At 34.8% G+C, this 26,663-nt stretch overlaps 1 protein-coding gene and 1 long non-coding RNA gene across 4 annotated transcripts in view; one reads left to right on the forward strand and one right to left on the reverse strand.

The window, feature by feature from the left end:
- Positions 1-8,531: 8,531 nt before the first annotated feature.
- LOC147840135 (uncharacterized) lies at positions 8,532-11,683 on the reverse strand. Its single transcript, XR_015511061.1, has 2 exons — positions 8,814-11,683; positions 8,532-8,654 (listed from the first exon to the last, which is right to left on the reverse strand). It is a non-coding gene; the product is annotated as an uncharacterized LOC147840135 (long non-coding RNA).
- Positions 11,684-12,468: 785 nt separating this feature from the next.
- dnah5 (dynein, axonemal, heavy chain 5) overlaps positions 12,469-26,663 on the forward strand; it is a 233,694-nt gene continuing 219,499 nt past the window's right edge. For all 3 annotated transcript variants that reach the window (XM_087286532.1, XM_087286533.1, XM_087286534.1), the window contains exon 1: positions 12,469-12,707. In XM_087286532.1, the coding sequence (XP_087142658.1) occupies positions 12,615-12,707 (93 nt within the window). In that variant the 5' untranslated portion in view covers positions 12,469-12,614. The remainder of the gene's footprint in view (positions 12,708-26,663) is intronic.

Consider the following 26,663-nt stretch of genomic DNA (forward strand, 5'->3'; position numbering starts at 1 on the left):
GGGTTATTGGAACATCTCCGGGACGAGATTTATACCCTGGACCTGCCTAAGACTCTAGTCTTATAGACCTGGCGATCCAGGTGGATGCGCAAAGTGCACCCACTGAAATAGTTCCTGATTTGCCTGAACTTTTGATGGTTCTGGAGGCTGGGATCACCGCCCCGGAACCCATGCAGCTGAGCTGGTCGACGAAAGAGGGAGGGAGGGACTTTGTTTATATTGGGGAGAAACGGGACATCGAGTGGCTTCCTGTTCAGTAAAAGACAACACTCATCAGTAGGTTTAATTTAATGTCCTTGTTAAATTTAAATGTATTGTGCCTCGTCACAGTATGGATAACCCACAGTACCTGCCTTTTGAGTGCCTGGCGGTGAAATTAAACTGTTAAGGCTGACTGTGAAGTGGCGTCTGAACTAGGGCTGTAATTGGGCCACAAAAGTCTTTCTAAACAAATTAAATTAAAATAAAAGATAAATGATGACTGGTATTTGCCAATAATGAAATTAAGATAAAGGCTCTGTGGTATTTCTTTAGCCACTTCTCTAAACAATAAGGTGACGGTGAAGCTAAATATTAAAAGATTAATGCCAACATTAGCATATATACTCTGTCTGCATTATGATTTTATGTTTTAATTTTAATATTTAGTTATAGTTTGAAAATTCTTCACTCATCAAGATTAGGATGCATGTTTTTGTGGAGGAACATTATTAAATCCACTGTAAATGGAGCAGCAATGAACACCCTTTCACTTCGCTGCTACTGTCCAGGATGCACCACTGATCTGGCTAATTTAGCATGTTTTGGGTAGGATTGTTTGTTCATCTTCCATCAGTCAAGAACATTCATTTCATCTTCCCTGTCAGCTCGCTGTTCATAACTGTTTAGTGCTCTACCGCAATATGCAGTGTATATAGCATTGTTATTGCTGTCTTTTGAAGGTCTGTGCGTGTTGTCAACGACGATCAGGGAGGGTAGTGGCGGTTCTAGTTTAAATGACTCACATGGGCGAACGGGTGAACCACCCCATACACCCACTACCGCCCTTAAATTGTTAGATTTGTTATCAATAAATATCATGATTTATTTATAGTTATTCTTAATAAAATACAATTATTAGTAATATTATTATGCAGTTATTATTCTAAATAAATAACAGAAATCAATCTTAAATGTTACTGGAAAACAATGTAACAACTAGAGGGAAATGCTAAGGTCACTTAAGAAACCTTTTGCATGAATATTTATTATGACAATTCTAAAAAATAACAAAAAAATGTTTTACAGAATTATCTGTTGTCTTAGACCCGACTCAAAGCCGAGAATTAATGTTATAAAGTCTTACCTCCCTAACTCATTATCCCTCCTTTCTGCTTTGTAGCCATGCTTAGTGAAAGTATCATCATCATCATACTAACATTATATAAACTTTAGTGTAGTCGACTTGCAAAATTTGCTGCATACCCACACCTATGCATAAAAGGCTGTTACTCTGGTTTCATGGCGCATGAGCGGAACAAGAGGACTAGTCAAGACAGGGAAAGTTGAATAGAGCAAAGAACAGAGTCATCCTGAATGAAAACCTGCTTCAGAGTGCTGTTGACCTCAGACTGGGGCGAAGGTGTATCTTCCAGCAGGACAATGATCCAAAGCACACAGCCAAAATATCAATGGGATGGCTTTACAACAACTCGGTGGATGTCCTTGAGTGGCCCATCCAGGGCCCAGAACTAAATCCTATTGAACATCTCTGGAGAGATCTGGAGATGGCTGTACACTGTCTCTTCCTATATGCCCAATGGGCAAAACTTTCCAAAGACAGGTGTGCCAAGCTTGTGGCATCATATTCAAAAAGACTTGAGGCTGTAATTGCTGCCAAAGATGCATCAACAAAGTATTGAGCAAAGGCTGTGAATACGTATGTACATGTGATTTTTCAGGGTTTTTTTTTTTAATAATAAAATTTTATAATAAAATTTTATATATAAAAAAAAAAATCTTTGTTTACATTGTCATTATTTTGTGTGTAAAATTTTGAGGAAATAAAACTTAATCCAATTAAACTTAATCCATTTTAGAATGAGGCTAAACATGTAAAATTTTAACATGTAAAATACTCATTTACTTTTATTTATACCACCACTGTGCGGATTTACATATCTACCCAAACTGCTGAAACATCAAATAATGCAATTACGGCATTGCATTTGTGCTGTTTATTCTTTTTTAAAGTCGTCCACACAGAAAATGCTAGTAATAATTGGAGTGAGATTAATGATGATATCAATTTTGACATTGCATCAGAAAATTACAGAAATAGTGCGGGCGACACAAAGAGCGATGTCAATGTTATCAAAGACGATGGATACTATACACAGAATGCTTTTTTCTTTATTTCAGGAATTGCATGGAATAATTTAAGGAAGAAGCAAAAAAACAGATAATTTCCAACAATTGCAGTGGACGAATGTCATTTTGTTCGGGAATTCGCACAATTCATCCTGAATGCAGTCTTGCTTTCACAGGCCACAGGGTGAGACTTGAAGGTTCATAAAGTTTTTGAATGCTCTAGGTGCTACTTGTTCAGTGACTGCCCAGGACAAGTGGATGTGGTTGTGCAGAGTGATAACACTCTGAAAGCACATGTGTCCTTCAGAGGTGACATGTTGATACACAGCTAAACAGCATTACAAAGGTGACCTGTAAGAGGTGATGCTCAAAAGGAAATCCATGAGCAATTAAAGACCCAGGGCTCTCTATCTAAAGAATCTAGAAAACCTTGAGAAATCTGTGGTGGAATCTGGTTGTCAAGATGAGGCACAGTGGCCTGCTGTGTTCTGAAGTCCATTTCATGGAGACAAAGACAGAAGGAGAGGAAGCACAAAAACGAGACTCTCCAGATAATGGTTGTCCAGATAGGTCTTGATAATGGCAGACGGAAAAAATTATGAACCAGAGGTTATTCAGAAGGTTATCCTAAAACCAAAGGGTGTGCTTTGGTAAAGAAAAAAAAAAGCGTTGCTGTTTCTCACCAACGATGCAAAGAGGACACAGTCTACCTTGATGGCACTGGAAGCATTGTGAAAAAGAATCGACTGTCAAGGTTAATGGGTCTGTGTGTTCTTTCTGTATGTTATGTGTCATGCCGTGTGTTGTCTTGTGCGAGGGTGTGTGTTTGTTTACCTTTTGTGCTGACAGCATGCTCTCGAATTAGCTGACTTTATCAGCGTCCTCCAGCTGATCCCTGTTTCACTGGCTATATATTCAGTCTGTGGTTACTGCTGGTTATCAGTCTGTTGTTTGTTCTTGTTTCTGTCTGTTTGTCTTTATTGATTCTCCGCAGTCGGATGACGACTTTATTTGGCCAGTTTGCACTCTTTGTTTTTGGACTTTGCTGTTTTCGTTGTATCTGGCTTCCAGCCATTTTGTATCCTTTGATACATATATTTTCTGTTCATGAAATAAATGATTCAAGACCAACATTCAATTCTACTCAGCGTATAAGAACAACATTATTTTAATGTCCAATATCGGCATAAAATGATGTTGATATTTGGTTGATTAGGTTGTGTTAGAAAATGACCAAAATTTAACGTTGAGCCCACATCTTAATCTTAAACCAACCAGTATGGTTGATAACAAACCAATCAGGTATGGCAACCAAAATCCAATGTCTGATAGATAGTGGTAACATCCACACAAAATTGAGCTGTAACATCATTAGACATTGATATTTGGTTGATTGTAGGTTTTGTTAGAAAGTGGCCTGAATTCAACGTCGAACCAACATCTTAAACCAGGGGTGGCCAATCCTGTTCCTGGAGATCTACCTTCCTGCAGATTTCAGTTGCAACCCTTATCAAACACACCTGTCTGTAATTATCATGTGGATTTCAGGTCCTAATTAATTGGTTCGGGTGGGTTTGATCAGGGTAGGAGCTAAACTGTACAGGAAGGTAGATCTCCAGGAACAGGATTGAGCACCCCTATCCTTAACCAACGGCATATTGATGTCAAGTTCTGACATTTGTTTATTAGGTATGGCAATCATAATCGATAAACATCATAGTGGTAATGTCCACACAACGTCAAGCTGTTACATCATTAGACGTTGATTTTAGGTTGGAAGTTGGATATTGACGTAGGCTTGACATAGGGTTCTGACATCAACCTGATTTTCATTTTCAAACAAAATGCAACCCCCCACAACATTGGGATACAATGTCAATCTGTCGTCATGTTGATGTCTGGTTCCTCCTGGGTGTTTAAGGCTATTTCGGTCATCATACAGTAAACAACCGCCATCTTCTCATCATCTCTAGCTCATTGAGTCTAAAGATGTTGGACATTGTCTTGGACACTTTTATTGCTTCCAAACAGTTTGTTGCATGTCTTAAGGTAGCTCATTATGATGCGATTTACCTTATATGTGTAATTTGATTGGAAAGCAATCACAGGTCTGATTTTTTTAATCCCCATTGACAGGAAATAATAAAGTAGTGACTGCAGGTTGAAGGAAAGTATTGAAGTGAAAACACAAATACAGCCCTAAAATGTTTTCATAGGAAAGTAAAAGCACAAACAATTTTAAAACTACATTGTAAATTGACAATTTTTGAGAAAAACTACTCAATTACGTTAGTTTGAGTATTTGTAATTTGTCACTTTACACCACTGCCTACTTTCTACCTCATGCAGCTCTTTGGACAAGCATGATGCTGGGTCAGTTACACACTTGTAAGAATCACTTGAATACATCATTAAAAGATTTACACAGTAATGTTGGTGTACAGCTGCTTTAGAAAAGTTAACAGTCCAATGTCAGACATGATGAAAACTGGCCATGAGAGTCAGTCGACTGTGTTCTCGAAGGCAGATATCTATAAAATCTATTAATCGGATTCATATTAAAACTATAATGCTACAATTAACTAAAAGTTAATTTCCCTAGAGTGCATATGTTTGGACTGACAAGCTTTATTCTGCTCTCACCACAAGGGAACATGTACAGTTTTGTGTGCTGTGTTTGGTACAAGTATAATGTATGCAAAGAAGATTGTTAAACGGTGTGTTTAACTTTATCTTCAGGCAATCTGGGCAGACATAGAGAAAGACCACCACATCAGCTCTTCTCTGCAAAATGTGCCATGATTTCTAAGACAAAAAGCCAGGTGTAAAAGAAATATATATGTTTCCAAGTTGAATGTATTACTTTACTCTTAGATGTGGTGCTTATTTTGTTTTCATTTTAGAATTTCACACAGGACAACAAGACACAAGGAATTATGGAAAAGAGTCAGTGGGACTTGAAGAAAATGCGTTTCAAAGTAATACGACTGACCAGACTTGATGACCTTATAATGACCAACAAAAACATGCAAACTGCACTTCTGAGAGAAATTTGTGATGCTCAACGCATCACTAAAAGAAAGGTATAACAGTCTACATTATATTGTATTAAAACCAAGCGGCAACCTCCCGCTCTCCCTCAAGAAGCCAACAAAGTTAAAACAATCCAGCATTCTTCATAGACATTTGTCATTTATAATATCTTTTTTGTAAAATGCAGACATCTACAGCCTCAAAGACAATCAACAGTTCCATTCAGAAACAGACACCATCAGACAAAAATGCCAGGAGCCAAGACAAAGACGGTTTTGAGGTAAAACCATCAACAATTTTCAGTGTGCAAAAGCACCAAAATGTTTAACCTTATTGATATTTTTTTAAAGAAATGTACACAACCCATTGATTTGTTAAAGCAGCTTCACAGCAGTAATGTCGATTTCAGATGGTTGCTAGATATTTTGGACAGAGACTTGATGGAGCAAGTTGATTGAACCAGTTTACTGGATGCATTATGGAACAAGTTCAGCCTTCTTCAAATATTTAACAAATTTAATTTCTGTTATCTTCTTTGTAAAATGTAGATGTCTACTGCCCTAAAGACAACCAGCACTCCTACATATAAGCAGCTAACATCAGGTCCCAGAAACAGGAAGCCAAGACAAAGATGCTTTTGGAGATAAAACTCAATCAGATCAACTTTTTATGTGCAAATACGAGACAACAATGTGTGTTAACTTAATATGTATACTTAATATGGATACTCAAATGAAGTTCAAACATATCAATAATCATGCCAAATAAAATTTTTTAATGTACTTTACAGTGTGCTTCCTTAAATTATCCAAATCTAGCTTGATAGATCTTATTTACCACTGTAAAACAGTAACACGCATTTCCAAAATAAAAAGGAAAGACTTTGTAGATGTTGTAGACTTTGTCACAGTTGTAGATGGAGCAATAACTCTTAATGAATCAATGCCTATTTGTGATGTTTATCTCATAGAATGGGCAAAAGCGAAAAAGAGCACAAAGGCCAAAGTCCCATGGACGAATTTGGGGACACTATTCACCAAAGGAAGTAATTAAAGCCAACAAATTGTGAAAGAGGTACAGCTAAAACATGAACATTTAGCATTCTTCACCCATACACTTGGCTCAGCAGTGATGAAGTGGATGCAGCTTCCTTTTAAATTGCTCAGAACTTTGCTGAAATACATGGGTTTCACTCCAGTTCGCTCTACCAAGGTATTCATCGAGGGGGTGTGGTTGGGACACCACAGACATCGTTTGTACAAATGATGAATGTAAACGACAATCACTGGAGCAATCTTTTCTGCGCTCCCAACGAGATTTGCATCTATGATAGCCTGGATACAAACTTCTCAAAGAAGACAGAACAAAATTTTTCCTGGCTTATCCACCCATATGCACCTCAGTTCGTTATCAGAAAGCCTGATGTACAAATGCAGCAATTAGACAGAATTTGCGGATTATTTGCTTTGGCTTTTGCTAAAGCATTATGTGATGGAGACAAACCGGAGGAATGCCAGTTCCAGGAACGCAACAGACAAAAGCTTTACTGTGCATTGAAAACAAAACAGCTTCGACAATTACCTACCAAAAAACAAAAGCAAGAACTTGGAAAAACCTGCCTTTTTGTAGAGGTTCACTGTATCTGCAGGACCTCATACAATGAAGAGATGATAGTGAAGTGCAACCACTGCACTGTAAAAAAGATTGTTTTTTTCAACATAATTTTGCAAGTTAAAACTATAAAGTTGGTAATTTAACTTAACCTGGTAAGTTTCAGCTGTCTCAACTAGTCTGTAATAGAGTGTTGGTCAACTCAACTTAAAAACATATTCTTAACCAGCATCCTTTAAGCTGTGCCCCATACTTCCAATCCAGCAGGTGGTGGAATATGCACCATTAAGTCATTTTTGCCAACTGGCAATTAAACAGCTGAAGAAGTCAGACACATGGGACATTTTTCACCGGATTTTTTAATTGTTTAATCATCACATTTCTAAAGTAATGCTTCTTCAAATTTGTGTTAGAACTTGTAAAATGACACATATGAACTAATTGTCAATCTGTAGACGAATTATCAACCTACGTCACAGGTCCGCAGTTGCAAAAAAAGACTGGCTGCAATAGCAAACATAACATGTTGTGCAGTAGGATGCCAAATTTGAAAGTCCAAAAATAGAAAACTTGACTTTTACTGTACACCACACTGCTTTAATGCCAACTGCAGACGTCCTTGGCTAAAAGGGAGTTGAATGAAGCGACGATCTAAATAGAAATGCTCAACTTTGCAGTTTTCATGTTATATCAGGTAAGTTAACGCTATGCTGAATCATACACGTTATTCGTTTTTGATTGCAGCAATGATTTCAGCAAAAAAAAGTTAAACATGGTTAATTAAACTGCAGACACTGAAAGCTAAGAATGAAACGTGAAAGTTATTAAGGTAAAGTTGGTTTTATATTGACACATTCATTCAATGACAACTTGTGACACACTCCCAATATTGTTTACCATAGCACTTTAAATATTCAGTCTGAAATAACCTGCTAGTGTGACTTGAAAACAACATCACTGTTTTTTTGACTAAACAATGTTGTACTTTGATAGTCATTGGTTGCTAATATGATTTCACTATTTAGAGTTTGCAAATAATACTTTTATTAAACGATATTATTAAGTAGAAAGTCGGAATGTGCAAATTTAAAACCAACTTTACCTCTATGTGTAAGTTCACATACCCCACAGGTGTAGTTCGCTATCAGAATTCAGTAGTTTTACTTGTTGATGATTACCCAGGCCTTGTATAACTTAGTCCCGTCTTCTTTCCTTGTCTTTGGCTAGGCAGAACCTTGGTTTTTAACACTATATAGTGTTGAATCTAGTAATCATGAAACATTATTTCTTGCACATGACCACACAGAACAAAATTGCTGGCAGGCTTTAACTTCTTCTTGTACAATCCCTTGGAGCTTCAATGAGATTGTATATTTGGGGCTGGATGCTTGGCCATTTCGTCTAATTCAATATCCATTGAGAGCGTGCAATCGCAAATGGACCTGTCAGACGAACGCGTATTTGGTGTTTATTAGGGACCAAGCCAGCATGTTAAGTAAGGGGCATACAATTTTTTTTTATCATTATAAAAATGATTATTTTTAATAAAGTCAAAAAAGTTCAAAAGTTCAAAAGATAAATGAAACAATTAAACCAATTGAAAAAAAAATCTATAAATGAAACAAAAAAACAAACAAACCATGTTTAAACCAAAGACAGGACTTCTTGAAATTCTTCTTCTTCTTCTTCTGGTGTTTTATGGCGGTTTGGCAAACCAACAAACATAGGTGCATTACCGCCACCTACTGATCTGGAGTGTGGATTGTACATAATTGGGGTAGAAAGAAAACACTTATATATACATTAAATGACTATATTACTTCTTGAAATGACAAGACAGAGCTCATTTATACAAGAGGGACTAGTCCACAATAAACAAAAAGGGGGAGACAACAACAGACAATTAACAACAACAATAAACTAAGCCAAATACCTACTTAATTATCTAAATAATAGTAAAATAAATCCTAAATAAAGCAAAACAAATTATAAATCTAAAGAAACAAAGACTGCAAATCATTAATGAAATGAAACTAAACATAGCTCTCCCTCCAAGCCATTAGGTAAATGGTATAGACAGGCGGAACCAAAAGATGGCACTTGATGACACGTCGGCCGTTTAGTATGTCGGACCAAACTCGGAAACTCCGCCAGTCATCAGCACTGCTGCACGGTAACTTTAAAGGGCACCTATGGTGAAAAAACTACTTTTTAAAGCTGTTTGTACAGACATATGTGTAGGTATAGGGTCATATTGGGGTGATTTAAACACACCCAGTCCTTTTTTCAGTTTAACTACTTTCAGACTGACCACAACTTGAAGTAGGAGTGTGGTCCCCCCGCCCACCGAATTGATTGACAGCTGCGTATTATTAAGTTCCAGTAGTCACGTGTATAATCATATCAACAAGATAGGAAGTATACAAAAAATTGGGAATAAAAGGTCTGTTCAGTATGCTAGAATCATTAATCATCATCAAATGTGACCAAGAAGAGTGAGTTTTACAAGTTTAAAATGTTTTAAAACAGTGCACGTGTGTAATTAATTACAGCGATTTACTTCAGCTTTACTTCATTACCGCAGGCACATATCAGAACAATTAGAAATGAATATGCTTCAATCCCGGTTTGTGCAAAAATGTATAAAATAGAATTTTATAAAAGGTATAATGAAAAATCTGATGGATGTTTTGAGCTGAAACTTTACAGACACATTCTGTAGACACAAAAGACTTGTATTAAATCTGAAAAAAGGGTTAAGCTAGGTGCCCTTTAACTCAAAGAAAACTTAATTAACAAAACATACAGTACAGATAACAAATTTTGTGTGCACTCAAAATAGTACTAGGTGTACTGTAAATAATAAAGAGAAGTAATGACAAACACAAACAGTGTATGCGTCTTATTTAAACTAAATATGAAAGAAACTAAATGTATAAACACAATAACTCAGTTTAACTTAACCAATAAAAAATCTTAAATGAGTGTGTGTGTGTGTGTGTGTGTGTGTGCGTGCATGTATGCCTCACTCTTAATGTATAATGTGTAATCAGTTAAGTGGAGCTGCAAGTTTCACTAATCAATGAATTGTCATAAAAACTAAAAGCACTGCAATCATGCAAGTAATGATTTGTAGGTAAATACAATTTGGTGTACATGTTGTGTTTGTCTTTCAGCTTTTGTAATGTGAAGAAAGAAATATCACTTTTTTTTGGCATTTTTTTTCATACAGCACTCAGATTCAGAAGAATAGCTGAGCAGAGGAATGACTCCTAGAAATCAGAAACTGTTGATGAACAATGGAGCAGATATCTGCTGAGCACGAGTACACTTACTAAAAAATACATTGTAATTAAGAAATTGAGATTAAATTTCACAATCTTCCAAGTTCTGGTGTCATTCCCCCCACCACCCATGAGCCTGTGTATTTGAAAGTTTTACAGTTATTTTATGAGAAAATATATATGAGAAAAAATACTTTGCAAAGACACTTATATAAGTGTATTGTGTGTAATTGCTAACATGGGAGCAAAGACCTTAAATAAAAATGTGTGATGTATTTCGTTTTCTGTTCTGTTTCTAATTGAGAAAATCTGCTAGATTAAGTTCAGTGAATTTAAAAAAATGTAAGTTAATGTATTTAAACTAAACGCTGTATAAAGTGATTAGTTACTTAAAGTAACAAATTGCCCAAAAAGCAATTGTTGACTTTACAAAAATAATGTCGTAAACCCATTGTAACTTAAATGTTAAGTTGACTTAATTTTTTATAATTATGCAAATTATACTTTTTTTTAAGTTAACTAATGCCTTTTTACAGTGTCAGACTATTTAAGCATGTCTTTTTTCAAATAATTACTGTAATTATCACAATATTACATATTTGGTGCTTCATTAAGTCTATAAAATCTACAATTATAGGCTGTATTGAAGTTTAAGAGTTTTTTTACTTGGGGAAAAAGTTAGTATAATTTGCAAACTTATAAAAATAGTCAACTTATATAAAGTCAAACTTTTATAAAGTCTTTCTTATGTGCTTAACAGTTCCAAGTTACAATTGGTTTTCATGCATTATTTTTGTAAAGTCAGCTTGTTGCTTTTAAAAAAATTGGTTTACTCCATAGACTGAAAAATATAATATATTAAATATGAGGTTTACTTGCTTTAAGTAACTAATCACTTTCTACTGTGTACTTTGCAAGTTTTGCTAACTTGATAATGTACTGCAAGTTAACCTATTAAAACCTAATTTTGCAAGCCCAGTTAACTTGGAATAAGTAGTTAAAATGTTTAGTTGACAGACTAAAATAATTAAAGTTAAGAAAACTTACCGAATTAAGTCAATACAACCTTAACTGAGTCAATGCATGAAGATGACTTAACTATGTGAACAAATCATTTTTTAATGGTGTGCAACAAGTTGTACCACCCCAAATGTGTTTCTGACATAGCTCTTCCTTGTCAGTCTTTTCCGTGTTGTCTACGTTCTCTGAACGCTTGGCTCAGCCTGTGTTTGTGTTCACCATGTGCTCCTACCATGTGCTCCTCTGGGGTCCGTTCTTCGTACCTCGCTTAAATGATCTAAGATAATTTGGCAGATCCTGGATCTTTTAATCTTGATAACTCAATCGCTAATTTGGTTCTTCAAACAAGTTCGCGAATCAGATTAGAATGTCTGGATAAACTGATCTGAGATCGCTGCGTGTGTTGTGAAGGACAGATCTATCGATCCTCGAAATCATGATCAGCAATGCAACGATTGGCTGACGGCACAGCAGCGTAATGACATCATCTGATCAATATTCAATTATCCATGTGAGCAAAATCATATACAATTAGCAGTAAGCCGTTTAAATATGACACGTAATATAATGGATGTATAACTTGCTTTAGGATTGTTTTTCATAATAAACTATTTTTTCACTGCAGTGTTCTGCATTCTTTACAATCCAGTTATTGAATAGTTGTTAGTGGTTTGTCATTCAGAATAAGAAAATTATTAATAAACTATTTAAATGTATTTTTACAGCTTGTTAAATCAAATTTTTTAATTAATTACTGCTTTATTGACTGAACCGTGCTGTTTTGTGACCTAATCTTGTGAGGACTATGCTTTGTAGATCCCTTATGAATGAAAATTATTTTATTTTAAAAACTTTAAGGCAATGAACAGCAGAGTTATTTAGAGCAAAAACAAATAGGCTACATTTCTGATCTGTATGAAAATGAATCTGTATAACTGTATCAATTGAAAATAAATCTTTGTAATATTTGCCTTTTATTTTGAATTAAGTTAGTTTGATAACAATCAGGAAAAGGCCTATTTGTAGTCACATTGAAATGGTCTATCAAAAATCTGTGCATAAATGAGATCGAGTGCTCAGGTCAGACACCGGGTGGGCCGGGACACTTTCCTCCCCCTAAAAACTTTACCCCTGACGTCGGCATCTCCATGGCAACTGCCAACAACAAATTAAACGTGAGAAAGTGTTCTCTGGGCGGCGCGTTCACAGCATGGTCAACAGTAAAATTCTTCCGGATACCGAGAAGATCCCGTGGAAAGTCATAGGTCGGCTTTAAGATTGCATTTTATATGCCTATTAAATGTCTGAGGAAAGATAATGGCTTTGAGTTACCGGTCAGTGAAGTCAAACATCAGATCCAGAGGAACCCATCAGCCCTCTGCCCCAGTGGACAACATAAAGGAGATGCAGGTCTGCTTGATTTCAGTTACCACATATCATTTCCTCCATCTACTGTAATCTCACACATATAGGCCTGTACACTATTTAAATGCCATTGTGTGTGTGTGTGTTTATAATCTCCTCAGTAACAATATCACGTTTACTCTCTCTCGATCTCTCACTCAATAGTTTTGGTTTATTTTATTCTTTATTTGATTTATTTCTAAACACTTTTTTTTAAACACTGTCAATTTGTTAAGGTTTTAAATTATTTTTCTCGAATTAAAATAAACAAATAAAATAAATAATTGCCGATATTAAAATGCCTAATTAGGCCTACATTTTACAAAAACTGGCAGTGTATTTTACTCAAACGGTAATTTAGGTGTTTCCTTTAAAATAGGGGTAATCATAATTTTATTAGTTTTATTGTTATTATTAATAATAATGATATCAAACTGACAAAGACTCGTCGGTTTAAAGGAGGTTTCGAAATTTAGATTTCAAATAAATTACCTATTAACGTTACCAGTTTATACATCAACCAAGAGACGGCCACTGGAACCACAAGATGGCGGCAAAGCTCTGTAGTAATAGAACTCCTGTAAGTTGTAACAGCCATTTGCGGCATGGATTTGTGATTAGGGACGTTTAGTTATTCTGTAATATAGCATATTTTAATTCAGTAGAGATTAAGTCATGATATGAAATGTAGTACGTTCAGAATTAAAACTAAATATTTCCTCAGTCATTTGTAACACGTTACTGATTCACCGAACACGTTTTTACCTCATCCCCTTTCATAGCACATGGGATTCTCGTTTAAGCTTCATGTTTCATTTTAAAGTATCTTTTTAAAAGATTTACTTTTTATATTGTCTTATAACATAGGCTAACCCACTGACGATTCGGTGTGATTCATAAACTGTCGTCAAACTTGGTTTAGTCAAATTTGCTAGTTATTATACAGTGTCTCTTATACTTTTGAACGTTATGTGTAACGTTAGATGAGCTCATGTTCCACTGAGAATATTGTTTGTGACACTGCTGAAGTTTGTGTCATTGAGAAGACTACAATAGAAAAAAAAACAATAGATGAAAACAAAGGTGGTTACTAACACATTTGTTTACACATTATTATCATACAAACACACACACACAAAACATTGAGTAATATTGAGTTAATCTGTAATAATAAAACACAAACCAAAACATTTTGAAAGGTTATTTTGGGAGGTAAGTAAGTAACACATGCTTTATAGGGATATAAAATCCAGTGTAAATATGGAATTACATGTACAAAAACTTTTCTTTTAATACTTTTATGTCATTATTTTGGTGATCAAAAGGGCATAGGTGTGGATGTCAAATATACATCAAGGTTTTGATATCAAATGTTTGATTTTTTATGTGTTTCTGACGTAAAGGCGATTGCTGAGTATGAAACACTTGCTGAATTTTTTTAAGAGTTACAGGACAAATAAATACAGAAATGTTAGCACAATTTGACCGTTACCTTGTGTTGCTGTATGGTATTTTCTCAGCATCTATGTTTTGTGGCAGTACAAGTGCAGGTTGTTATATGTGAATTGGTTTTTCAGTCACAGTTGTTGGTTTTGTTGAGTATACTTGCAGTTTATCTATTGACTTAAATTACTTCTAGTGACATTGCGAATGTAACCAGGAATATGAGCTAAGGGGATTCTTGATTTGGTGGCTAGTTCATACATTGGGAGAAAAATTATTCAACACATCATGTTCTTTCCTGGGAATAATATTTCCAAAGTACATGTTGACATGGAATTGAACTAGATTTTGGTAAAAAAAAAAAAAAAAAAACTAACAATACAAATATAAATATATATAATCAGGTGATTGGCTGGGTCATTCTAGAGCTTAATTTTCTTTCATTTAAGAGTTTCATTAGCTGTGTTTTGGATCGTTGTCTTGCTGAAATGTCCACCCTGGTTTTATCTGCATCGTCCTGCTAATGTAGATGTTGGACTAAAGCAGCTAATATTCATTTACATTGAGGAAGGACGGAGGGTTGCTAAAGATCTACTGAGAGATTTTAGCTGCTGTCTGGGCTTTCTCTGTCTTCCCTTTCTTCATGTATTTAATACTTTTCCCTCTGTCGTGTAATTTTATTACACGCAACTTAATTTGTAAACTAATTAGATTAGTTTTCTTTGCACATATGGATTTCTTTGGTTCTTATCTGTTATCTGGTGTATTTTCTTCATGAAACTGGAAACTTGGGGCTGCATGATAATGGAAAAATCGGATATTGCAATATTTAGTTTTTCTGCAATATATATTGTGATAATTTCACCAGATGGTTTATATAACTCTATTTTAAGTTTTTATGGAGAGTTTAACTGTATTTAGGTACACAATAATAATAATAAAAAGTAAAATAACACTGTGGAGACTTTATTGTATAAATAATTAAATACTATTAATATTTTTTAGACCTCCAATGGTCATATTGTCTTGTGACCAAAAATGTTGAACTTACTGTACATAGTCACAGGCTATAAAAATACATGCAAATGATCAACTTCTTTCTTGATTAGAGTGATTGTGTTTCTAGTCCAAATAAAAATCCATAAACTATGAATCATTTTTCAGACAAGTAAAAAATATTGTTTTGTTTTCAGAAATGTGTGAAAATCAGGCGTGTTTGTCCTTAAAACAAGAAAATAATCTGCTAGTGAAGTACAAAAAAACGTATTTTAGATTAAAATAAGAATACTTAACCCACTGGCAGATAATTTAGCTAGTTTTTACAGAAAATGTCTCTCTATTTTGACTTATTTTTTCTGAAAAACAACCAATATTTTTACCTGTCTAGAAATTTAGATGGCGAGGCAGTGGCCAAGTAGTGCTGTCGCCTCTCAGCAAGAAGGTCGCTGGTTCGAACCTCGGCTCAATTGGCGTTTCTGTGTGGAGTTTGCATGTTCTCCCTGCCTTCGCGTGGGTTTCCTCCGGGTGCTCCGGTTTCCCCCACAGTCCAAAGACATGCGGTACAGGTCAACTGGGTAGGCTAAATTGTCCGTAGTGTATGTATGAGGGTGTGTGTGAATGTGTGTGTGGATGTTTCCCAGAGATGGGTTGCAGCTGGAAGGGCATCCGCTGCGTAAAAACTTGCTGGATAAGTTGGCGGTTCATTCCGTTGTGGCGACCCCGGATTAATAAAGGGACTAAGCCGACAAGAAAATGAATGAATGAGAAATTTAGATTTTTGGTCTAGAAAAAAGACAACAACTTTAAGAAAACCATTAAGTAAGACTCAACATTATATCTATGCTGAAACATTATATTGTGCAGCCCTAGAATGAACCCAATGTTTACAGTGTGTGCATATTTACTGCTGTAACCTAAGTGACAGACAGAATGAAAAACCAATGGTTACTGATCAAATTACATATCAAGCTAACTCATTGTTTATTTGATCTGTTGATACTTATTTCAGGAACACCAAATAAAACCTGTAAATGATTCATCATCATGGCTAAGAATGGCAAGAATACCAAAAACAGCTCAGTCTGCAGTTTTAACATATTAGCACTTTACATCTGCAAAGCCATAAATTGCCCCAATCAATGAATTCCCCAGCATCATGCCAGATTTATAATGCAACTGTTCTTATGAAGGCATGCAATGAGCGAGTTCTCCCTATTAAACGACAAACCACCTTTGATTCCTTACATGCATCTTTGAAAATATCGATTTTGATGTAAATGTTCTGAATCTGTGTTCTTGTTTGTGCTGATGTGAAGCATTATTGGATTTTGCACTTGAGCACAAGTTTTTTTTTTCTGTTAGAGAATGTTTAAGAGTGGAAATTAATGAGGCCAAGGGGCTGACTCAGGACTATCAAGTGGACTCTGTAAACGCTGTGTGTGAGTGTGTGATAGAGCTCATGGGTATGTTCTTGACTTAGAAAGGCAGTTTGCGGATCCACTGCATAATTCAGATGGAGGCTCTTATTACACAAGCCTGTCAGTATGAGAAGATCTTGTAAAAAATAAATTAAAACATAAAAAATCATTCATACACTCTGTGAAATGTTGTCTTCTGCGATCATGAATGAAAGGTGATAAATGAGTTTGCGGGATTGTTTGCAGAAATCTTATGAAGACATACTAAGGAAAATGAAAGGGCTTTTCTATTGTTTTTGAAACTATGCCCTGCTGAAAAATCCAGCTTAAACCAGCCTAGGCTGGTTGGCTGGTTTTAGCTGGTCGACCAGGCTGGTTTTAGAGGGGTTTTGGCCATTTCCAGGCTGGTTTCCAGCCATTTCCAGCCTGGTCCTAGCTGGTCAGGCTGGGAGATGACCAGCTAAAACCAGCTTGACCAGCCTAGCCAAGCTGGGAGTCCAGCCAAAACCAGCTATATCCAGCTTAAACCAGGCTGGTCAAGCTGGTTTTAGCTGGATTTGGCTGGTAATTTTCCAGCCTGACCAGCTAAGACCAGGCTGGAAATGGCTGGAAACCAGCCTGGAAATGCCCAAAACCACTCTAAAACCAGCCTGGTCAACCAGCTAAAACCAGCCAACCAGCCTAGGCTGGTTTAAGCTGGATTTTTCAGCAGGGTGTAGTTAATGGCATTTTTTGCGACATCTCCATCCATAGTTACAAAAAAGCACTTTTTTTGGGGTATACTCTAAGTGCTTTGGTGCTTTAGTTATTTTTTTAATTAAAGTTGCTTTTGTATTCACATTGGGTCATTTTTGAACAATGGCAGCCTTACTATACTGTTTACCATGCTACTCTGAATATTCACTCTGAAATAGCATGTAAGTGTGGCTAAGTAATAAATGTAATTCCTGCACGCCGCTAACTTAACACTAACTATGGCGAATGACATGAACTAGTGGGTTGTTTGTCTGCTGTTGTGACGCGGTGCGCGCGATTTCAGAGGGTGTGGCTTTGAATTACAGTCCCTCCTTGCCTTCCAAAGGTAATATGCTAAGCGGTTAGCATTTTGGCAGATCACCTACTGAACCTTTAAACACAATGTTCAACATTTCATCTGTGGAGTTTCTTTGGTAAAAAACAGTAAACAGAAAAACCAACTTATATTTTAAATATCACATCGAATTTCTGTAGCTTGAACCTGTTCCATCCATTTGCTGTTGTACAAAGTTTCACTTTTATTAGTAGATGGTTAACAAACTATAAACAACTGGTCTGTAAAGTGTGAGTAAATATATTAGTTAAGTGTTAGTTATTAGCCTATGTATGTTATTGGGACGTTATTCGTTGTAACTATTACTCATTTACTAACAGTTAATAAATGAAGAATAGTTCCAACTTTAGAATAACGTCCTAATAACAAACTATTAACTGATACTTAGCAAGTCTTAAGTAAGTAATTTACTAACAGCTTGTTCATGATATATTACAATTTTTTTAGTAACTTTAGAATTACTATCTTTTAGAACTAGTTAATAGATCATTAATAAACTTATTTAATGAGTTACAAATGACTTGTTATATAAAAGTTAATAGTTTGTTAAATATTTTTAACTGTGCCTTATAGATAGCCAATAGATAACTTACAAGCTGTTAGTAAACAAGTTATAAATGACTTGTTAACTGTATTTTAATGATTTATAACTATAATACATTATTAATAGATCATGAACAAGCTGTTGGTAAATTCCTTACTAAAGACTTGTTAAGTATCAGTTAATAGTTTATATATGTTATTGGGACGTTATTCTAAAGTTGCAACTATTTTTCATTTATTTCCTCTTAGTAAATGAGGAATAGCTGCAACTTTAGAATAACGTCCCAATAACATACATAAGCTAAGAACTAAAACTTAACTAGTATGTTAACTCACACTTTACAGATCAGTTTTTTTCATAGTTTGTTTACCATCTACTAATACCAGTGAAACTTTGTAAAACAGCAAATGGATGGAACAAGTTCAAGCTTAAGAAATTTGATTTAAAATTTGAAAACATATAATATTTGTACCTTAACCTTGTTCCACTCATAGTCTTTTCTGTGTGCTGTATTTTACCAAAGAAACTCCACAGATGAAATGTTGAACATTGTGTTTAATGTATAGAAACACACATAGCCATTACATGGCAGAACAGCAGTATACAACAGAATACAAACCCATGAGGTTTGGGCACTTTTTGTGCTAAACATAAAAACTAAATAAATACAAAATTATTTTATTAGAAAAGTTTCACTGGTATTATTAGATGTTTAACAAACTATGAACAACTGATTCTAAAGTGTACCTTTTTTAGGTATAGTTAAAATGATTAAAATACAGTTAACAAGTCATTTATATCTTGTTAACTAACAGCTTGTAAGTTATTTATTTATCTGTAAGACATAGTTATAAATAAGTAACAAACTATTAACTATTAATTAAATTTAACAAGTCATTTATAACTCATTAATTAACAGTTTATTAATTGACTATTAACTTGTTATAACAATTTTTTTTAAATAATTAACAAAATATTAACTATTATTTAACAAGATTCATTGTTTTTCATTTATATAATCATACCTGTGCATCTTACCCATTTGCTATAGCTTTAAAAAGTGATGTGTTACCCAGTTTCTATATGATTTGAATACAGTTCATTCACATTCATAAGTCAGTTCAACAAGCCATGAATGGTCATTTTGTTCTTTTCACAATGCGAATAAATAGTTGCGTTGTATTGTCATTGTCTCACTGACGAATAAAGTGTTGGTTTGTAAGGTGTGAATATTGCGTCTCATCCTTCAGAGGGCCGGCTTCCTGTCTGTAACTGTAGACTGAACATCAATGGTCTATTTAGTCTCATAGGTGACATCTGAGAAGGTCCTCCAAGACCTCCTCTGCTAACCAAATGGAGGACAGGTGATCGCGCAATACCAAATATCAGACAGAGAGCCAACGAACGGGAAAACCATTTTTAAACAAAATCTTAGTTTAGTTTACCATATCAGACAGCTAGATGTGAGCTCATGTGGCGCTAATCCGGGAATAATTTGAGCACTTGACCTCACTCAGGGTAACAATGTTGCCACGTACTCCCGACTTTCAAAACAAGGTAAGATGAACCTTTGCTTCTCAGGTTTACAGTGCCTTCGCAAATGGAGAGTGTAGCATCCAAAATTAAAAGGCTTAAGCAGAATGCAGAAATGTAAAATTTTTTGTTCTAAATTTAGTAAGTTAACTTACATTTTTGGAAGTAGTGAACTGTTTTGATCAGGGTAGATTGATGATTTCATGTATATTCTCATTTGTAACAAAAAAGTCCAAATCCAATTCCTAAATGGAAAAAAAACTTTAAAAAAATACACAAAATCAATTCGTAAATTCTGTTTTGAAATTACAAATTTGGATTTGTGTATTTGTGAATCGTGTCTTGAATTTACAAATGAGATTTTTGCATTTATGAATCGCGTTTTGAATTTATTAATTGGATTTGTGTATTTATGAATTTGATTTTGAATTTAGGAATTGGAATTGTGTATTTATCAATCAAATTTTAAATTTAGGAATTGGATTTGTGTATTTATTAATCGTATTTTGAATTTACAAATTTGGATTTGTGTATTTTTGAATCGTGTTTTAAATTTACGAATTTATTTGTATAATTTTGAATTGTGTTTTGAATTAAGGCATTGGATTTGTATATTTATGAATTTTGTTTTAAATTTATGAATTGGATTTGTTTATTTTTGAATCATATTTTGATTTTAGGAATTGGATTTGTGTATTTATGAATCGTGTTTTGAATTTACATATTGAATTTCTGTATTTATGAATCGTGTTTTGAGTTTACAAATTTGATTTGTGTATTTTTAAATAATATTTTGAATTTATGAATTGAATTTTTATAGTTTTAAATAGTGTTTTGAATTCACAAATTGAATTTGTGTATTTTTGAATAGTGTTTTGAATTTACGAATTTGATTCGTATAATTTTGAATTGTGTTTTGAATTTTGAAATTGGATTTGTGTATTTTTGAATCGTGTTTTGAATTTACAAATTTATTTGTATAATTTTGAATTGTGTTTTGAATTAAGGCATTGGATTTGTATATTTATGAATTTTGTTTTAAATTTATGAATTGGATTTGTTTATTTTTGAATCATATTTTGATTTTAGGAATTGGATTTGTGTATTTATGAATCGTGTTTTGAATTTACATATTGAATTTCTGTATTTATAAATCGTGTTTTGAGTTTACAAATTTGATTTGTGTATTTTTAAATAATATTTTGAATTTATGAATTGAATTTGTATATAGTTTTAAATAGTGTTTTGAATTCACAAATTGAATTTGTGTATTTTTGAATAGTGTTTTGAATTTACGAATTTGATTCGTATAATTTTGAATTGTGTTTTGAATTTTGAAATTGGATTTGTGTATTTTTGAATCGTATTTTGAGCCTACAAATTAGATTTGTATATTTTTAAATCATGTTTTAAGTTTATGAATTGGATTTTGTAAATGTGAATTGTTGTGGATGTATGAATTTTTAAATGTAAATGTATTATTTTTGAGACTGATCTGGCTCCATATTATAGGGGCTCCATATCATTGTGGTTTGAATCTTCCTTCCTGTGTTGTTTTGAAACTGCGCATGTACAGATATTACTCCAACTATAGACCAAAATCCTTTCATTCATTTTAATTAAGCAAGCTGTTTAAATTTGTAAACTTACTTTAATTAATTACTTTAATTACTTAATTTACTCATAATTTATCATTTACTTGTTTTTAAAACTTTATGAGTTTGTTTCTTGTTAAAATGCAAAAGAAGATAAGTGAAGAAAGCTGGAAACCTGTAACCACAGACTATTATTAATAGTTTTCCCTACTATTGTGGTTAATGGGTACAGTTTTTCAACTTTCTTCACAAATCTTCTTTTGAGTTTAATAGAAAACAGATACTCATTAAAGTTTGAAACCACTTAAAGTTGAGTCAACTTTCATTTTTGACATGAACTAACCCTTTAACCCTACACATTATCTTATTTTTTCATGTACTGTAGAGCCTTAACATCCCAAACACAAAATATCAAAACTGTTGAAAGATTCTGATTATTTTAGAATAGCTTTGTAATCGTTTGAACATCTCTGTGTTAGCATAAACCGCCATGTTTGTTTGCAGACTGATGGTCTTTGCTCATCTGGAAAATTTTCCTCTGATAAGGTTAGCTTTTTTATTTGTCGTTTATGTTGTGTTGCTAGGCGATGGTTGGTGTTCATGCCTTATCATTTATTTTCAGTTGTTTTGTCAGTCATGGTCGAGGAAGCACTGGTCTGTGATTCCCACGCTAACTGAACGCTCCCATTAGCTGCACAGGTCAATTGCTATGTTATGCATCTGCTTGCCCAGGCTTGTTAGCCTCTTTTTGTTGGACTATGAATCTTTATCTTTTTTTCATTGCTGTCCAGATTGCTTCACTGGACACTGGTGACTGTTACCTGTGTCATATTTAACTTAAATCTGCTTGTTAACAATGAAAGTTCAAATGTGATTAGTTGAGTATGAATGATGTAATTTTCCTCACAGTTTTGTCACACACCTCATAACAACAGGTTAAAGGCACTAGCACTGACTCTTCACAGCAAGAAGGTTGCTGGTTTGAGTCTTGGCTGGGTCATATGGCATTTCTGTGTGGAGTTTGCATGTTCTCCCTGTGTTTGCAATTTGGTGCAAACTATGGGCTCTATTTTAATGATCTAGGCAGAAAGTCTAAAGTGCATGGCGCAAAAGCATTCAGGATGTGTCTGAATCCACTTTTGCTAATTTAAGGACAAAATGGTCAGGGCGTATGGTCAGGTTTGTGCTTATTCTCTTAATGAGTTATAGGGGTGTTTTGAGCATAATGTGCATTAAACCAATCAGAGTCTCATCTAACCTTCAGTTTTAGATTCAGTTGCGTTGTACATTTACATACTTACATACTTTGTAAGTGGAAAAACTGAATGCTCCACTAGCAAGAAAACAGTTAAACAGACCATCTGCAGCGCAGGGATAAAGAACGAGCCTCCTCCATTTGGCCTCTTTACTTTCTCTTTATTTTACTTTTACTCTTTACTTCACTCCTTTACTTTTGTGGATAAGGAAACAGTGTTGTACTCACTCCACTGAAGACATTCATTAGCCTACATAATTTATTTTGTTTGTTAAGCACAAAGATTTGTTTCAAAACTATTTCTAAATTCGGTTTTAATTTCCAGCAAACAAATAAATGAAGAATAATAACGAAGTGTGCTCAAATCTAGTTATTTCCAAACACACGTTCCATTTTTATCACCCATATGGTGATGCAGATGTCTCCAAAACTCGACAGATGGACAAACCTAAACTTGTTTGTATTAAAACAAATAGAAATATCCATATAATCAATACGACTACTAATAATAATAACATTACACAAATGCAAATTGTCATGAAAAACTGAAAAAAAGCCCCTAGTCATAAAGAAGGCATTGAGGTAGTGGTTTTTATATTTATGTAGAAAATAATAATTTTTCTAACATTTTAATCTTTTAATTTTTTTCATATGTAAAGATCTTTGTGTATTGCTGTACATCCTGTGTGTGTTAAGCTATGTGTATGAGTTTTGGACCAGCACATAACTAATGCTCTCTGCGCTGGACTTATTTGGTCAATGTTAGCAACGCACCAACAATGCGCCTTAACACACCTCCTTTATAGATATATTATATATAGATATTTTCTGTCATTTCTGTCAAAGATCAATTTTTTATACTCAAATTTATTTAGTTTTTTAAGTAAAAGTGAGGATGGTATTCCATGGTATTCCCCAGGGTTTTGTCCTAGGTCCTACATATTTTAGTATTTACAAGCTTTGGGACAGATTATTAAAAAACAATGGTTTGGTGTTCCATTTCTATGCTGATGATACCCAAACTGATATGTGATGACATTTATATGCTGATGATAGCCAAAATATGCTGATGATACCAACCCAGGCTCATTCTGGAAACATAGCCCCGCGGACGTTTCTGGTGAAATGCGTCCCTGTAGTTACGTATTTGTGCAGTTTTAGTTCGATTTGTTCACAAATCCAAGAGAGGCCGCTGTGCGCGCTTTTTCGCGTCTCGAACGCCTCTCGCGAGCGCTCGCCGTTCGTGCCCATGCTGTTCTCGCTTAAAAAGCCACTGGAGGCCGCTGTCGAGTGACCATTTGTCCGACTGACTGAATGACTGAACAATTAACTGGGTGGCCGGCCAATCGGCTGACCCAGCCACCCTCCTCCTCCACCTCCTCCTTCTTCCCTAAACCCAAGCGACAATTTACGAAAGCCGTCCAGAAAAAGAAAAAACCTCGTCCGATTTGACCGCGTTTTTGGATTTCACCGCATTCTCGCCTCGTTACGAACTTATTTGCTTTATTTTTTGGATTATGTTTTTTATCTTACCTGATTTCTGGAACCGCTCTTCCCTGGACTCAAACCCCGTTGTACGATGCGGCTGGCTCCTCCTCCTCCGGGCCTCCGCTCCACCGACTTAACACGACGAGCTAACCGGACAAACTGGTTGTGGCGGGAAAGCCCTCAACATGGAGGAGGTGAGCCGTCAGCCCAGTCGGCGAGTGCGAAGAGGAGCAGCATCATACTGCCCCATAGCGTTCGATTGAAAAAACGAAATGCAGCCATACGTAACTCCATGTAAATCGCGGTCTACATTTTCAGAATGAGCTTTGGTTGGATGATACCCACTTGATTTTCTTTTTGATCCTCATCCTCGTCTCTTGATATCAAGATTATTTCAAAATATGCCTTTTTACCTCACGGACATTGGCAGAGTTAAGCCCTTCCTATCAGGAAGTCTTTCCGAAGTCTCATGTGTAAAGTCTTGTACATGCATTTGCTACCTAGGGATGATTATTGTAATGGTCTTTATAGTGGTTTACCTGCAAAATCTGCCAGCAGCACATACAGAACTCTTTACTTTTACTCTGTCCTATCAGCAAGACAAATGAACCTGCGCTGTCTTCTAGTCCATGCCTGTATTGATTTTAAAACCCTTGTTTTAGCTTACAAAGCTCTACAAGGAACTGCTCCCTCATATATATGTGATTTAATTACCTTTTATAGGCTTTTACAATCTCTCTATTCAGCAGAATCATTACTTCTCCAAAAACCTCTTTGCAGATTAAAAAACCGTATGAAATGCACACTCGTTGCCTGTTAGAAGGGCCTCCACATTATGTTTTGATTTAGTGGTGTAAATTTGGCCTGTAGGTCAAAATCTAATAGACATCTAATACTTGTTCAAAAATAGACTAATGATCAATTGGAATAAAAATGAATGTCTACACATGTGAAGTCTGTCTAATCTGTCTATTAAACGACTAGTCCAGTTTTAAGCTATTGGACATCTATTAGAATTTCACTGACCGCCCAAAGTTAGCCTTGTTTTAGCCAAGATCATCATCCGTTAGAAAGGTTGAGTTTACAAATGAGAGTAGGTTTACATGTAGGTTTTAGTGTCATGTAGGTTTACATGACAGCTGCATTTGGGACATATGTAATTTATTTCCGCTGTCATAAAACATATCCTTGTTGTGTTACATATAAGCAAAAAAATTGGATTTGGGTCACATTTAACTGACTGACAGTGTAAATTTTGACTTGGACATTAATTTTAAAAGCCATGTGATGTCTTATACAGCGGTTAGAATAAGTATTGAACACATCACTATTTTTTTCAAAAAACGTATATCTAAAGGCGCTGTTGACTTGAAAATTTCAACAGATGTCAGAAATATCTAAAGTATATATATATATATATATATATACATACAAATATAAGAAAACATGGAAAGCGCAGACAGCAGCTTTAATCTCTTACTAGTTATTTAGCATGTAAATGAACACTGACTGAAAAAAGATTATATATTTGGATACAACTTAAAAAAAAATACTGTACTTTGTTACAGATAAAAAGTTTTGTCTTTCTCAACATATAATTTAACATTGGGTCAGACTTCAAATTTGATTTAATATATAATTCAAAAATATTTATTGTGGTCGAGAAAAACCTTTGCTAAAACATATTTTTATGGAAAAGCTATCATTTTATCCTTAGATCAAGGTATAATTTGGCTTTGAACCAACCTAAAAAGATAAGACAATTAAACACCCCATGCAGCTTTAAAATTATTATAATGTTAAGGGAACTATCTTTGACTATTATTAACATTTGTTTGATGATCTAAAACATTAAAGTGTGACAAACATGCAAAAAAAAAAAAAAGAAGAAATCAGTACGGGCAAACACTTTTTCACACTGTAAATATAAATGTAGTTTACACACAAGCATAGCACGGAGATTTGCACTATATGAAAGGCAAAGATGACGAAAAACTGATACATCATATAGTAATGTGATTTCATTCATGAAAATGCTGACATATGCATGATGTTTGTTGGAGGCTGCTACTCTCAGTTAATTTGCATCGGATTATGGCAATATCACACAAACAAATAACGAAATAAGCTACAGTTGCTAATGCAATATATATGAATTTCATCTCTGGCTCCTCCTAGGTAGACATCTAAAAGGCGTAGACTCTGGGGTTTAGAACTGGTATTCAGAACAAGCTCTCAGCTACCAGGATGAAATGCATTAAATATTTATTGCTAAGCTGAGCTCCTACCTGCCACGTCTACAGCCCAAGTGTTGTGGTATAGGTGAGAACAGCTTGGGGACAGTAAGATGTCAAGGAGATTAAATGGGCTGAATGTTGCTATCTGTCATCCATGGTGTTATTTCTCTGTCTCCCAGGCTCCTATATCTGATCTGAAGTCTGTTGTAAAATAAAAAACTTTGGACGGCATTAGGGAATCCGTTATCCAGGGCTGAGAAGGCATATATAAGAGGTGTTTTCTAGAATACAGTTGAAGTCAGAATTATTAGCCCCCCCCCCTGAATTATTAGCTCCCCTGTTTATTTTTTTCCCCAATTT

The sequence above is a fragment of the Danio rerio genome, chromosome 16 (assembly GCF_052040795.2).
Source record: "Danio rerio strain M-AB ecotype USA chromosome 16, GRCz13ab, whole genome shotgun sequence".
NCBI classification, from domain to species: domain Eukaryota; kingdom Metazoa; phylum Chordata; class Actinopteri; order Cypriniformes; family Danionidae; genus Danio; species Danio rerio.